The sequence below is a fragment of the Salvelinus sp. IW2-2015 genome, linkage group LG20 (genome assembly GCF_002910315.2).
Source record: "Salvelinus sp. IW2-2015 linkage group LG20, ASM291031v2, whole genome shotgun sequence".
Classification (NCBI taxonomy): domain Eukaryota; kingdom Metazoa; phylum Chordata; class Actinopteri; order Salmoniformes; family Salmonidae; genus Salvelinus; species Salvelinus sp. IW2-2015.
In genome coordinates, this window is record NC_036860.1 from 51074842 (window position 1) to 51091898 (window position 17057).

At 44.4% G+C, this 17057-nt stretch overlaps 1 protein-coding gene across 1 annotated transcript in view; it reads right to left on the bottom strand.

Moving 5' to 3' along the window:
• Window positions 1-17057, bottom strand: part of LOC111980857 (RNA-binding protein Musashi homolog 2) — a 413930-nt gene that overhangs the window by 62680 nt on the left and 334193 nt on the right. Inside the window, exons 9-11 of the mRNA XM_070449471.1 lie at window positions 9175-9289; window positions 8109-8138; window positions 1827-1856 (exon numbers count right to left, since the gene is read on the bottom strand). Coding sequence (XP_070305572.1) covers window positions 1827-1856; window positions 8109-8138; window positions 9175-9289 — 175 coding nt within the window. The remainder of the gene's footprint in view (window positions 1-1826; window positions 1857-8108; window positions 8139-9174; window positions 9290-17057) is intronic.

The following is a 17057-nucleotide window of genomic DNA, read 5'->3' on the forward strand; positions in this document are numbered from 1 at the left end:
CCAGTTCTCAGCCTTATAAGAGACACACACACACACTGCTTGTATCAGTGCCAGCCGGATGGAGGATGGAGAGCTGTGTATGTGTGATATGAGAGTGTGTGTGTGTGTGTGTGTGTGGTGTGTGTGTTGTGTGTGGTGTGTGTGTGTGTGTGTGTGTGTGTGTGTGTGTGTGTGTGTGTGTGTGTGTGTGTGTGTGTGTGTGTGTGTGTGTATGTGTGATATGAGAGTGTGTGTGTGTGTGTTTGTGTGTGTGAGGGGGCTGAGCGAAGCTGAAGCAGACCTGGCGGCCAACAAGACAAAGTTTAAAAGCAGCTGATTTTATTGTTCCTCTGCTGTCAAGACGCTCATTACAACCACCAGCCCACAAGTTAATTATCTGGACAGGTTTCAAACAGCAGCAGCTGGGGGAACATATTGAGAAACAGGAGTGTGTGTTTGGCAGTGTGTGTGTGTGTGTGTGTGTGTGTGTGTGTGTGTGTGTGTGTGTGTGTGTATTCCTCTGTATACTGAGAAATGTGAGAGCGTGAACAGGTGAGTAAGTGAGTGAGTGAGTTTGACTGATCATCATCCACACTAAGGTATGATCGAATCACAGATCAAGAAAAATATGTTTGATCATCACACAAACACACTGTTTGCGAGAATATTTCAAAGCCTTTATCTGTCATAAAAAGCTGTTATCATCTCCGGCCAAAACTTTGACTGAATTAGCCAGTAAAAAGGGATTCCCTCAGGCCAGGAGCAAATTACCAGAGTCCACTGGTAAATGTACAGAGAACACACACATGATAGCATTAAACAGACAATACCAGGAAAAGCCTGTTTCACTGCAGATATTCTTCTACTTTAATAAGGTTATCAGAGAGTAATAACTTGATAAACTAGTCTGCTGTTCCCTGTGAAAGTGTCCATTATTTCAAACAGATTTGCTCTCTCTAGTGAGCATACACTGCAACTAACTTTCTGCAGTACAGTCACCGGACACTTTCTGTTTGCTTTCCCCAGCTAAACATTATCAATACATATAGTTGTTGGCAATGATCTCTTCTGGAGTTACACAAATACTAAGAGGGATGTATCAGCATCGTTTCTCTGGAGGTACATTAATACTGTATGACTGTGATGATTGCTGTTATCTCAGCGTCACCCCAGACCAGACCAGACCAGGGCTGTTGGTACAGAGACAGAGGACAGCTCAGAGGCCAGCTCTTCCACTTCCAGGGGAAAGAAACATGTCTGTCTGGGTAATAAATATCCAATCAGCCTTTTGCTGCCCATGACAAAGTTCAATTTAATCCTGACCAAGTGAGAAGCTGCTTCTGGCTGAGGGGCGATGAGGGGAGACTTGACCTGCAGGAATGAAATAGGAGAGGCTAGACGAGCTCCAACCCTTCCTCTTGGGGACTGATGAGAAAACACATCACCAGATCACTGTGAATTTGGCAATGATGTGATCATTGGAAGAGACGGCATCATTACCACCATGACCACAACAATAAACCACACATTGCTGTTTGACTGTCAACTTGAGCATTTAGACCAGGGGTCTCCAACAGGTTAGCTCGCAGCCCACCTATGAGTAGCTTGTCAAACAATTCTGAAAGTACATGCATTTTTCACAAGTTCCACCGCAAACGGTCATAAACAAATCTCACAAGTATCAGACACTGCAAGCTCCCAGCTATTACCTATTCAATGCAACATTGACATTATCCCACCCCTGGTTAGCCACGATTGGCTTAAAAAGACAAACCTAACACAATATCTGCCAATTAATTTCCAGTAATATTGCCCCTGTCTGTGTGGTGCGCGAGCTTGTCTATCACTCTGTGTGTAGCCAGTTGGTGTGATACCGTCTTCTGGGTTGACAGAAATACACTATACACAGTTGAAGTCAAAAGTTTACATACACTTGGGTTGGAGTCATTAAAACATGTTTTGCAACCACTTCACAAATGTCTTGTTAACAAACTATAGTTTTGGCAAGTCGGTTAGGACATCTACTTTGTGCATGACACAAGCAATTTTTCCAGCAATTGTTTCCAGACAGATTCTTTCACTTATAATTCACTGTATCACAATTCCAGTGGGTCAGAAGTTTACATACACTTTAAACAGCTTGGAAAATGCCAGGAGAATGCTACCTGACCCAATGCATAGTGCCAACTGTAAAGTTTGGTGGAGGAGGAACAATGGTCTGAGGCTGTTTTTCGGGCTAGGTCCCTTAGTTCCAGTGAAGGGAAATCTTAACGCAACAGCATACAATTACATTCAAGACAATTCTGTGCTTCCAACTTCGTGGCAACAGTTTGGTGAAGGCCTTATCCTGTTTCAGCATGACAATGCCCCTGTGCACAAAGGGAAGTCCGTACAGAAATGGTTTGTTGAGATCGGCGTGGAAGAACTTGACTGGCCTGAACAGAGCCCTGACCTCAACCCCATCGAACACCTTTGGGATGAATTGGAACGCCAACTGCGAGCCAGGTCTAATTGCCCAACATCAGTTCCCGACCTCACTAATGCTCTTGTGGCTGAATGGAATTAAATCCCTGCAGCAATGGTCCAACATCAAGTAGAACGCCTTCTCAGAAGAGTGGAGAATGTTGTAGCAGCAAAGGGGGACCAACTCCATATTAATGCCCATGATTTTGGAATGAGATGCTCAATGAGCAGGTATCCACAAACATTTGGTAATTTAGTGTACTTTCCCCAAAACCTTCTCAATATATATATATATTCTGATGTTATTTAAGCATTGAAATAGACTCAGAACATCAAATTTCATTGCTATCTATGAAAAATTCAAATTTTAAGACTGAAAAACAAAACTAAATCTAAAACCAGGAAAAATGTAACTGAGAACATCATTTGGCAAAATATAAAACAGGGCAAAAATGTATATTTTTATATGGGCCCCCTTAGAGTTGTTAATGAACCATTATTTTAACATGTATATTGACAGAAAACAGTGCACTACTTTCTCTTGTACACTAAGAACCTGGGGAAGAGTTGCAGGGCAGAGGAGAAGAATGTTCCTATTTGAAAGCTAGAAAGAAAATGAGTAGCTCGCAACGTAAAATGTTTTTTGAAGTAGCTCTCATGCTAGAAAAGGTTGGAGACCCCTGATTTAGACTGTGCATGTAGAAAACACCATCACCAAAAAATTGTGATTGAACCAACCACATGGAGTTCAGTAAAAGCCCTAAAAGGGAATAGCTAAGATATTTTAGCCAGTGTGTGTGTGTCTGTGTTTGACCTGGGCCTCCTGCTGCAGTGCGGTAGGTAGGTAACTGTGTGCTGACTATCCCAGCAGAGAGTTAAATAAGGCACATCTACATGCCGGGAGTGGGGGGGGGTCAGGAGCTGGTATTTAAAGGGCATGGCGTGAATACTGTTCTGTGGCGTTCTGTTGACACTGGGGCCGCTGGCGCAGGACATGGGGGAGGCACATCAGGAGCATACAGAGCAGCCGCTGCCATGTGCCCATAGACAGAAAGAAAACCTTACTCACACACACACTCTCTCTCATACACACACTCTCTCTCATACACACACTCTCTCTCATACACACACTCTCTCTCATACACACACTCTCTCTCATACACACAACTGCTCTCTTCATACACACACTCTCTCTCTACACACACTCTCTCTCATACACAACTCTCTCTCATACACACACTCTCTCTCATACACACACTTCTCCATACCACACTCCTCTAACACACACTCTCTCTCATACACACACTCTCTCTCATACACAACACTCTCTCTCATACACACACTCTCTCTCATCACACACACTCTCTCTCATACACACACTCTCTTCATTCCTATACACACCCTCTCTCTCATACACACACTCTCTCTCATACACCACTCCAGCATCAGAGTGCACACTCTCAGACACATTCACAGACAGACAGACCGTTCAAACCAGCGAGACATACAGTTGAAAGTCGGAAGTTTACAATACACCTTAGCCAAATACATTTAAACTCAGCTTTTCACAATTCCTGACATTTAATCCTAGTAAAAATTCCCTGTCTTAGGTCAGTTAGCATCACCACTTATTTTTAAGAATGTGAAATGTCAGAATAATAGTAGAGAGAATGATTTATTTCAGCTTTTATTTCATTCATCACATTCCCAGTGGGTCAGAAGTTTACATACACTCAATTAGTATTTGGTAGCATTGCCTATAATTTGGTTAGCCTTCCACAAGCTTCCCACAATAAGTTGGGTAAATTTTGGCCTATTCCTTCTGACAGAGCTGGTGTAACGGAGTCAGGTTTGTAGGCCTCCTTGCTCGCACACGCTTTTTCAGTTCTGTCACAGATTTTCTAAGGGATTGAGGTCAGGGCTTAGTGATGGCCCTTCAAATCTTGACTTTGTTGTCCTTAAGCCATTTTGCCACAACTTTGGAAGTATGCTTGGGGTCATTGTCCATTTGGAAGACCCAAGCTTTACCTCCCTGACTGATGTATTGAGATGTTGCTTCAATATATCCACATAATTTTCCTACCTCATGATGCCATCTATTTTGTGAGTGCACCAGTCCCTCCTGTAGCAAAGCACCCCAACATGATGCTGCCACCCCGTACTTTACGGTTGGGATGGTGTTCTTCGGCTTGCAAGCCTCCCCCTTTTGGCCTCCAAACATAACGATGGTCATTATGGCCAAAGAGCCTATTTTTGTTTCATCAGACCAGAGGACATTTCTCCAAAAGTACGATCTTTGTTCCCATGTGCAGTTGCAAACCGTAGTCTGGCTTTTTATGGCGGTTTTTGAGCAGTGGCTTCTTCCTTGCTGAGCGGCCTTTCAGGTTATGTTGATATAGGACTCATTTTACTGTGGATATAGATACTTTAGTACCTGTTTCCTCCAGCATCATCACAAGGTCCTTTGCTGTTGTTCTGGGATTGATTTGCACTTTTTACACCAAAGTACGTTCATCTCTAGGAGACAGAATGCGTCTCATTCCTGACCGGTATGACGGCTGCGTGGTCCCATGGTGTTTATACTTGCGTACTATTGTTTGAACAGATGAACGTGGTACCTTCAGACGTTTGGAAATTGCTCCCAAGGATGAACCAGACTTGTGGAGGTCTACAAGGGTTTTTCTGAGGTCTTGGCTGATTTCTTTTGATTTTCCCATGATGTCAAGCAAAGAGACACTGAGTTTGAAGGTAGGCCTTGAAATACATCCACAGGTACACCTCCAATTGACTCAAATTATGTAAATTAGCCTATCAGAAGCTTCTAAAGCCAGGACATAATTTTCTGGAATTTTCCAAGCTGTTTAAAGGCACAGTCAACTTAGTGTATGTAAACTTCTGACCCACTGGAATTGTGATATAGTGAATTATAAGTGAAATAATCTGTCTGTCATCAATTGTTGGAAAAATTACTTGTGTCATGCACAAAGTAGATGTCCTAACCGACTTGCCAAAACTATAGTTTGTTAACAATACATTTGTGGAGTGGTTGAAAAACAAGTTTTTTTAAATTTTATTTAATAAAAAAAAAAATCTCCCCTTTTCTCCCCAATTTTTCGTGGTATCCAATCGCTAGTAATTACTATCTTGTCTCATCGCTACAACTCCCGTACGGGCTCGGGAGAGACGAAGGTCGAAAGCCATGCGTCCTCCGAAGCACAACCCAACCAAGCCGCACTGCTTCTTAACACAGCGCGCCTCCAACCCGGAAGCCAGCCGCACCAATGTGCCCCTACCGGCCAAACCCTCCCTAACCCGGACGACGCTAGGCCAATTGTGCGTCGCCCCACGGACCTCCCGGTCGCGGCCGGCTGCGACAGAGCCTGGGCGCGAACCCAGAGACTCTGGTGGCGCAGCTAGCAGAAAAACAAGTTTTAATGACTCCAACCTAAGTGTATGTCAACTTCCGACTTCAACTGTATTCAGTCACCCTAATCAGCAGCCTGCATGTGTGTATATGTAATGTGTCATTGTTAAGAAGTGCGGGGGCAAGCATTTACACACGTACAGATGCTGTATCTTAATTTGATCATCCTGTTGTTGCAGTAATTTTCCTGCACAGCAGGAAATGGAAACATGTAATATATTCATTAGTGATTTTTGGCCAATATCCGATATTGTCCTTGTCAAAAAAATATATACCGATAACCGATATTAAAAATGTTTGCGGCCTTTCAAGCATTCTAGAACAGTTAAATAGTTAACACACACACACATGGACGCAGCGGTCTAAGGCACTGCATCTCAGTGCAAGAGGCGTCACTACAGTCCCTGATTTGAATCCAGGCTGTATCACTTCCAGCCGTGATTGGGAGTCCCATAGGGCGGCGCACAATTGACCCAGCGTCGTCCGGGTTTGGCTGGGGTAAGCTGTCATTGTAGATAAGAATTTGTTCTTAACTGACTTGCCTAATTAAATAAAGGTTACACACACACACACCACACTGACCAAAAAGTTATTTTGTTGGCATTTACGTATGTCCCCATTACCAGTAAAACATAACCAAAACCTATTTCTTTCACTTACTTGCTGTGCTGTTTCGTTGTTCATTTGTTCAGTCGTTTCATTCTCAACAAGGATTTCATCATACATGTCAAGCAGTGAAGTTTCAGCTCTGTCTGTCCGTGGCCTCTCTTCCTGTCTGCATCGATGTAGCAGTCCTGCATCGAGCATGATGGCGACACAGTAAAAAGAGAATGCCACCGAATCGCTTGTTCACAGTTTCGCTGTGTCGGCAGTTTTGTTGAGCAGGCGTTTCAATGCCATGACAGAGGGTATCACGTCTGCTGCAGGCGCAGTTGATGAGCTTATTTCTCGAGTCAGTTGTTTGAATGGAGCTACCTAGTGTGTTCATGTTTCCAAGTTTCAAACATGTTCTCAAATGCCATTGAAATGGCAGCAGCGGTATGACAACCAGCACATTCATGAGCATGCAATACGACTTCCCTCAGTACAAAATCCTCAATGACCCACTGTGCTGTCAGACTCAGCATGCTCATGGGGCTGATATCGCTGGCCCAAATGTCAGTTGTGAAGCTAATAGCTGTGACGCTATTACTGTGTAACTCTAGTAGGGCAACATCTAAAAAATAGCGCACTTGGTAGTGTGTACCAGTGCTCGACCAGTCGGCGAAAGCCAACATAACCCACGACAGAGAATTGTTGATTGTCAAGGGCAATGAATTATCTTGGCGTTAATAGATTTCACCTTTGAAACTCTTTCAAATGACTGCTCGACTTGTTGACTGCTTGATCCACACAGCAGACATTGTGGGCTAGGTTAGGAATGCTGTGCTGAAGGTGTAGCGCAAAATTGTATGTGGTATCATTACGTCATGTACCTACGTTATATAGGTATGCACGTCAGCTTTGACATCGGTTTGCACATCGGCGTTAAACTAGACACGGAGCCGATGTCGATGTTGGCATTTTTAGCTAATATCGGTCGATTCCGATATTTTCACAGATATATCATGCATCCCTAATATTCATGGTTTAAAAAGGCTTCTAAAATGTGTAATTTCCACTTTAAAATGTCAGACTTGATTTGCCCTAACAAAAAATGTAGCTACCACTAAGAAATATGTCCATTAATTATAATCCACATAACAATTCACATTTCCTGTTGCTACAGTATTATTTTCCTGCTGTGTGAAACTAGGTCTAATTAAGATATGGCATCTGTACATAAACACACAAAGGGGTTTTTAACTAGGAGGATCTGAGTCTGAGAAGACAGAAGACAAAAAGAGGGAGGAGAAGAGAAGGAGTAGAGGAGAAGAAGGGGGAGAACTCATTACTCTGGCGTGTTGAACCTAGCGTCTCCGCCGCCCGCCATCTCAGTAAATAAAGGCTGTAAATAAAGGCTGTCAGTGGATCTGGCCCCGGGGCTGCTTCCAGGCCCTCTTATTTGCGTTATTAATATGCATGCTAATGTACCTATTTTATGGRTCAACAGTTCTGATTCACTTRAAAATCAATTATCCATCTGGTACACCCATACTTTGCCCAGGCTCAAATGTGTATTAATTTCAGCAAACATACATCGGGCACAACACAATAAAGATAAATGGCTAGATTAGGTGCAGTAAACAAAGGAACTAGGGACAGGATTTAATGAGATTTGGCGTATAAGAACCTTACAGTTAAATAATGAGGCCGGCTCTGGGGTTTTTCCAAATGCAAATTATACAAAGGAATGTTTCGCTGTCCTGCTTTTTCCAATTTCATTTAGATAAGAGTGTCTCCAAATAAGTTGGCAGTTAATATTCTCACATGAGCACTCCCCGCCTCCACAGCCCCACTTCTCCCTCCGGAGCACACTGTTTTCCCCCTCCTCCACAGTGACGCATTGATCCGTAATAAGTTCTGAAAAGTTCACTGCGCTTGTTTAATAGTTCAAACTGAAGAAATCTGGACGGGGAACTACGGTGCTGACAGAACCACTTACGGGGTGTTACCTTCACTTTTACCATCAGTAAAATCAGTTTGATATCAGTGTCATGCCCTCAGCAACACCGCTGAGAGGTGAGGTATATATATATATATATATATATATATATATATATATATATATAGAGAGAGAGAGAGAGAGAGAGAGAGCGAGAGAGAGGGATGGGGAGCTGAATGGTGATGAGGGAGAGGAGAGGACAGAAGAGATAGAGCTACAGTTGGCTCCCTACAGATGATGCCTCCCCCCCATAACACCCCTCCGTGTCCCCGTCATTACCCACAGCAGGGGTTACACAGACGGAGTGATGAATCCATCATTTTACATTACCCCAATTTTCCTCTTAATTTATCCTGATAATGTGGTGCCCTGCTGCCTACGCCCAGGGCCACCTGGGACTCACCAGAGCCAGAAAAATAGACCACTTGTGGCCACAGAAATGGCACACCTTGGAATAGCTCAATGAGGAGCACCACCCAGTTAATCTGAGTACCCTTTCCTCTATCACAACATGACATTAGTTAGACTATTTATATCACCAGCACATTGGTTTCCATCTAATACCATAAGGTCTAGCAATCCAAAAACCAATGGTTTGGCCAATTCATCTATGGAGACCTTTACTATAGCACAGCTATTGGAGAGTGAGTGTTAGGGAGTGCGTTACCGTGTGGAACTGAGTAGTGTGCTGGACTGTGCTGGAGTAGTGTTGGTCCATACTCACTCAGCATGCCCATCCCCAGCATGAAGGCGTCCATGGTGTAGGGCAGGCCCCTGGCCCTTCCTCGCGTGCCTGGTGGGAACATCACCTCCTTGGGCTGGGCCTTCTTACATTCTACCTGTGGACACAGTGGAAAAGGGGAAACGTCAGTCCTACTGGCCCCATGGAGGAAGAAGGATGGGACTAGACAGGACGTAACCAGATTCCAGTAGCTCACAGAAAAACAATGTTGGTTTTCTCTAAACAGCTCAAGTTAGTGTGTCTGAGGAAAAATCATGTTTGTACTGCGCTAAGACTGCGGCCACAAAATGAAGAAATTATCAAACTGATGTTTGACAATCAAATTCGATATGTAAATAAACAAAATCGGTTAAGGCTGGTTCATTGAGAGAAAGATTATTTTACAATGATCCAGCGCAATGCATTTATGAAAGCACAAATTATATCTCACTCTTTTTACAGTTCTACTGGTTGATAATACATGTTTATTGTAATTTGAACTATTGTGGGGTCGTGACTAGTGTCATGTGTGATATATGTAGCTTATTGATAACAACTCTGTGTCCTACTTTAGGCAGTTGATTGCCTAGTGATTGCAACATTGTAACTATCCGAAAAGAATAGTTGGCAACAATGTTTCGTTTCCAAGTGCTACTGAATAAGCTCAACTGAAATGCACCAATTGTGCATGATACATATCATTACTCTACTCTAATCTATCAATCCATTCCAGATCTTTATACTATACATGACACAGGGGTGGCATATGTTGATCTGGCCTAGGGTGGCAGCAGAACTGCTAGGACTGGGCCTGAAGAACACAATCATTTGCCTCTAATTTACTTGTGTTTGCGACGGTTCTTGGCCTGCTCAAAGTGAGCTGCTGCTCTTGGGAGTCAAAACTGTCCAAATCCTTGGAGCAGCTTGCGATGTGCATTAGCCTAGTTACTTTGTCCTCTAGAAGGCTCCATCTTGAGGCCATCTTTACTCTGTTTTTGAGAAAGAATCCCCTCTCGGCAATAATCAACACAATGTAAATGAGACAATATTTTCATGATGCACAACAACGATCAGACAGCCTACAGGGAAGAGGTCAGAGACCTGGCAGTGTGTTGCCAGGACAACAACCTCTCCCTCAACGTCAGCAAGACAAAGGAGCTGATCGTGGACTACTGGAAACGGAGGGCCGAGCACGGCCCCATCCACATCGACGGGCCTGTTGTGGAACAGGTCGAGAGCTTCAAGTTCCTTGGTTTCCAAGTTCCTCCGTTTCCACATCACCAACAAACTATCATGGTCCACACACATCAACACAGTCGAAAAGAGGGTACAACAACGGTTCTTCCCCCTCAGGAGGCTGAAAAGAGTTGTCATGGGCCCTCAGATCCTCAAAAAGTTCTACAGCTGCACCATTGAGAGCACCTTGACAAGCTTCATCACCGCTTAGTATGGAAACTGTTTGGCATCCGACCGCAAGGCGCTACAGAGGGTAGCGTGTACAGCCCAGTACATTACTGGGGCCGAGCTCCCTTCCATTCAGGACCTCTATACCAGTCGGTGTCAGAGGAAGGCCCTAATAATTGCCAAAGACTCAACCAAGCCATAGACTGTTCTCTCTGCTACTGCACGGCAAGCGGTACCGATGCACCAAGTCTGGAACCAAAAAAAAAAGTCTGGAACCAACAGGACCTGGAACAGCTTTTACCCTCAAGCTATAAGACTAGTTCATCATTCTATCAATTTCTTTCAGGGTTTCACATACTTCTGAAACAGAGGAGGATGAGAAAGAGAACCTGGCGAAGGAGTGCACCGGGGTGTCAGGTAAATTCACAGGGGGCTCATTTATACCTTTAACCTTTTCAAATAAACTGCCTGCATCTAGAAAATGATGATTTAAGGCTTTCAGAATAGATGTTCTCTCAGTTACAATCTGTGTGTCTACCAACAATCGTTTGGGAAGCTGTGTATCTTTTTTGCACTCCAAACCTTTCACTACTTGCCAACATTTGGAGGGATTATTTACATTTTCCGAAGTAGATTTAAGGTAGTGGTCTGCTTTCAGTTTCTGGGTCATAGCAACACCCAGAGTTCGAAGAAAAGGCTAATTCAACATCAGGGATTAATTAAATTCTATTCCATTCAATGCTAAATAAAAACCTTGAATATCAAACTGCTTCCAGTTTCTTTTTGTAATGACACGTGAAGATCGCTTATGAATTTTACCATCTCTCACACAGGCAATAGCACAGTGATCACTTATGGCATTTGCAAAAGTACCAGAAGCATTAAAACGATGAGGAGTATTGGTTAAGACCAAATTAATCCAAGAGGATTTCAGAGGATACTTTATATTCAACCTAGTTACACTGTTGACAATCTGAGTGAGATTATAGGTATTGCATAGAATTTAGAGTTGATCAGAGCTAGATGTTAACCAGTCCTGATTCAGATAACCCATCAGGACAAACTCTGATCACATGCTGTGATAACAATTCAAAAATAACATCCAGAGAGCCAGCAGTAGCAGATGGAGGTATATAACAACAAGATACAACAATATTTAAAAATGAGCCGAGATTTAAGGTCAAAGACAGATATTCAAATTGCTGAGGTTTAGTAACAGAAGTCAGAACGACCGTCACAAACTTGTCTTTTACGTATACAGCAACATCACCACCCTTAGATTTACGATCTGCACTAAAAACATTGTAACCATTTATGCCAATATTTTTGTCTGTAATAGATTTTTTGAGACAGGTTTCAGAAAGCATAAATACGTCAGGGTCGGCAGTTTTTATCCATATATTCACAAAATCAAGCTTTGGCAGAAGACTTCTTACATTCATATGCAGAAACTTCATGCCACTCTGACTTCTTAATTCGGCAGGGGTAAAAATGTCAGGGCCTGGGTTAGACTGCACATTTCCAGACAGTAGAAGCTGCAAGATAATGGCAAGTCTATATCGGGGGTTACAGCATTTGGATTTACAGACAGCACTTGAACGACAATCCACAGTCACCAGAGTCTTTAACACCACATATTACAGGAGATGTGTGAAGTCCAGAGACATGGTTAAGCACCAAGAGAACAGTCCTGACATGTTAAGCGCAAGAGTCCGATTTCTCCCATGTTGTTTGAGAGAAATGTGCAGAGTTCTCGCGTGCATTTACAAAGCAAGCGTGTGGTTTCTCCCAAGGCACAAGGGGGAAACAGTCATATATTTCCTCATTCACAGAGCAACGGGCTCTAGAAGTATCACCAACATTGTAAAAGCCAAGGGTAGACAACAGCAAAATGAGCAACAGCAGCATGTTCGTTTCTTGCTCTATCAATTAACATGAAAGAAAACACAGCACTAAGAGCATACAAAGCTAACAGAACAATCTAAGATATGTAGCCAACACAACTCTAAACACTAATATTAAATGAGCTACGACTTCATATAAAAGCGTTCCTAAATAATTATACAAACATAGCAAGAACCACTAATCAAATAGTCCAACAGCCAATCAGTAAAATGTGTGTATGAAAGAATGATGTAGGGGAGCCAAAGTCGGAATAGATAGAGAGAGAGGAGAGAGAGAGAGAGAGAGAGAGAGAGAGAGAGAGAGAAGAGAGAGGAGAGAGAGAGAGAGGAGAGAGAGAGAGGTGAGAGAAGGAGCAGAAGAGAGAGAGAGAGAGGAGAAGAGGAGAGAGAGGAGAGGAGAGAGAAGAGAGAGACGAAGAGAGCAGCAGAGAGAGGAGAAGAAGCAGAGAGAGAGAGAGAGAGAGACCTGTACCAGACTGGGAGGAGACACGACAGGGCTGAAGAGAGCGTCCTCAAATAAGCAAGGAACATCCAAGTGGCATTGAACGAGAGTTCCTCAGATCGAAATAGTCAGACATCCAGGGTTGAAGAGAGGCCCCGCGACGGTCCCAACTAGGCACGACATCCAGGTTGAAAGAGAGGCCCTCATAGAGAACGATCCAGGGCTGAAGAGAGGCCGGCTCAATAGCAGACTCAGGCTGAAGAGGGGCCCTCAACTAGGCAAAACTCCGGGCTAAGGAGAGGTCTCAAGCTAGGCAAGAACATCCAGGGTTGAGAGAGAGGCCCCAACTAAGCAAACATCGGCTGAGAGGGGCTGACAGGGGTGAGGGGCCCTCAACGTAGGCAGACATCCAGGGTTGAAGAGAGGCCCCAAGCTAGGCCAGACATCCAGGGTTGAAGACGAAGCGCTCAACTAGCAAGACATCCGAGGGTTGAAGAGAGCCCCTCACTAGGCCAGACTCCAGGGTTGAAGAGAGGCCCTCAACTAGGCAGACATCCAGGGTTGAAGAAAGGCCCGCTCAAGCATAGGCAGACATCCAGAAGCGACAATAGATGATAAATAACCGTGGGTCGAAAAGACAAAACCAATGAGGTGAAGCAGGCCCTGCACATCGACTTGGTACTTGTAACCCAGTGTATATAGCCAAAGTTATCGGTTACTTCATTGGATGTATTCTAATTCCTTGTGTTATTTTCTAATTTTTTTCTACTTAGAAATTTTGGAGCTATTGAATTTTCTACAATTGGTCCGATGTACATTGTGTAATTTACCGAAATGAGTCCCTAATAGTCCAAATCAAATCAATATAATCAAAAGTAAATTTAATTGAGTCACATACACATGGTTAGCAGATGTTAATGCTCGAGTGTGCGAAATGCTTGTGCTTCTGAGTTCCGACCAATGCAGTAATAACCAACAGTAATCTAACTAAACAATTCAACGCTACGACCTTACACACACACACAAGGTGAAGGATAAGATATGTACATAAAGATATATGGATGGAGTAGGTGGTTAACAGAACGGCATGGCAGAATGCAGTAGATGGTATAGAGTACGGTAATATACATATGAGATGAGTACGTGTAGGTATGTAACATTAAAGGGCATAGTTTAAAGTGGCTATGTGGTACATGTATTTGCATAAAGATGGCAAGATAGCAGTAGATGATCATAGAGTAAGTATATGACATATGAGCATGGTATGTAGGGGTATGTAAACATTGTATTAGTGGCATTGCTTAAAGAAGTGCTAGGTGGTTACATTTTTAACATAATTTTCCAATCATTCCCATTTTTAAAGTGGCTGGAGTTGAGTCCAGTATGTTGGCAGGGCCGCTAATGTTCAGTGGTGGCTGATTTAACGGTCTGATGGCCTTGAATAGAAGCTTGTCTTTCAGTCTCTCGTCCCTGCTTTGATGCACTCGGTGTCTGACTCGCCTTCTGGACTGCATAGCCGGGGGTGAACAGGCAGTGGCTTGGAGTGGTTGTTGTCGCTTGATGATCTTTATGGCTTCCTGTGACATCGGGTGGTGTAGGGTCAATTTGGAGGGCAGGTAGTTGCCGCCTGGTTGATGCGGTTCTGCAGACCTCAATCAGCCTCTGGAAGAGAAGCCTTACGGATGGTGGGCGGAGCAGTTGCCGTACAGGCGAGTGATAAGCCCGAAGGGAAGGAATGCATCTGATTGTGCATCTGTAGAAGTTGTGAGATGCTTTTGGTGACAAGCGAATTCTTCAGCCTCCTGAGGTTGAAGAGGCGCTGCTGCGCCTTCTTCACAACGCTGTCTGTGTGGGTGGGCCCAATTCAGTTTGTCCGTGATGTTGTACCACTCGAGGAACTTAAAACTTTCCACTTCTAACTACTGACCCGGTCGATTGTGGATAGGGGGGTGTTCCTCTGCTGTTTCTGAAGCATACCACAATCATCTCACTTGTTTTGTTGACGTTGAGTATGAGGTTATTTTGTCCTGACAACAAACACTCCGAGGGCCTACCTCCTCCCTGTAAGGCGTTCGTGATTTGTTGGTGATCAAGCGCATACACTGTAGTGTCATCCGCAAACTTGATGATGCGAGTTTGGAGGCGTGTACTGGCACGCATCGTGGGTGATAACATGGGAGTACAGGAGAGGGCTCAGAATCGCAGCCTTGTGGGGCCTCAGTGTTGAGGATCAGGGGTGGAGATGTTTGTTACCTACCTCACTATAAACACCTGGGGGCGGCCCGTCAGGAAGTCAGGACCCGTTGCACAGGGCGGGGTCCGAGACCCAGGGTCCGAGCTTGATGACGAGTTTTGGAGGTACTATGGTGTAAATGCTTTGAGCTGTAATCGGATGAACAGCATTCTTGCACATGGTATTCCTCTTGTCAGATGGTTAGGGCAGTGTGGCAGTGTGGTTTGCGATGCGTCTGTCCTGGTGGACCTTTGGCTGGTAAGCAAATTGGAGTGGGTCTGGGTGTCGGTAGGGTGGAGGGTGATATGGTCCTTGATAGTCTCTCAAGCACTTCATGATGACGGAAGTGAGTGCTACGGGGCGATAGTCGTTTGGCTTCAGTTGACCTTAGCTTATCTTGAGGAAAGGAACAATGGTGGCCCTCTTGAACGCATAGTGGGAACAGCAGACTGGGAATAAGGATGATTGAATACATGTCCGTACCACACCAGCTAGCTGGTTGCGCATGCTCTTGAGGACGCGGCTGGGAATGCCCGTCTGGGCTGCAGCCTTGCGCGGGTTAAACGTTTAAATGTTTTACTACCTCGGCTGAGTGGAAGGGAGAGCCGGCAGGTTTTGGTAGGGGGCCGTGGTCAGTGGCACTGTATTGTCCTCAAAGCGGGCAGGAAAAGTTTTTAGCCTGTCTGGGAGCAAGACATCTGGTCCTCGACGGGGCTGGTTTTCTTTTTGTAATCCGTGATTGACTGGTAGACCCTTGCAACATACTCTTCGTGTCTGGAGCTGTATGAATTTCGACTCGATTTTTGTCTCTGTACTGAGACTTAGCCTGTTTGAGTTTGCTTGCGGAGAGAATAGGCTACACTGTTTGTATTCGGTACATGCTTCCGGTCACCTTGCCGCTGGTTAAAAGGCACGTGTTCGCGCTTTCAGTTTCACGCGAACTGAAGCTGCGTCAATGCCACGGTTTTCTGGTTTTGGGAATGTTTTTTATGTTGCTGTGGTACGACATCGTTCAATGCACTTTCCCTAATGAACTCGCTCACCGAATGCATATTCGTCAATATTGGTTGTTGGACGCGATGCGGACTATATTCCAATCCGCGTGAATCGGAAGCAGTCTTGAAGCGTGGATTCAGATTGGTCGGACAGCGTTGAACAGACCTGAGACGCGGGAGCTTGTTGTTTGAGTTTCTGTTTGTAGTGCAGGAATCACAAATGCGGTCGTGGTCAGCTTTTTCGATAAGGGGGGCGGGGGAGGGCTTGTAAGAGTCGGGAATTAGTGTAGCAATGGTCGCAGTGTTTTTCCAGCCGCTGGTAGCACAAATCGATATGCTGCTAGACATTAAGGGAGTTTTTTGTTTTTAGTATTAGCCTTGTTAAAATCCGGCCGCTACGATAATGCAGCCTCAGGGTAGTGTGGTATTTTCCAGTTTACAAAGTAGTCAGATAAAGTTCGTTCAGGGCCATCGATGTGTCTGCTTGGGGGGAATGTCTACGGCTGTGATTATGATTGACGAGATTCCTTGGTAGATAATGCGGTCGACATTTGATTGTGTAGGAGTTCTAGATCAGGTGAACAGAACGGACTTGAGTTTTTGATGTGTTTATTATGATGGTCACCACTTTCGTTAATCATTAAGGCATACCCCCGCCTCTTCTTATACCGGAAAGAGTGTTGTTTTGTCGGCGCGATGCTGGAGAAACAGTCTGGCTGCACCGACTCCGTTAGCGTTCCCCTTGACGCTTTAGCCATGTTTCCGTGAAGCAGAGCCACGTTTGCAATCCCTGATGTCTCTCTGGATGCTACCGTGCTGAATTTATCAACCTTATTGTCAAGAGCTGGACATTGGCGAGTAGTATCTAGGGAGTGGATGCGCGATGTGCCGTCTCCGAAGCGCTGACC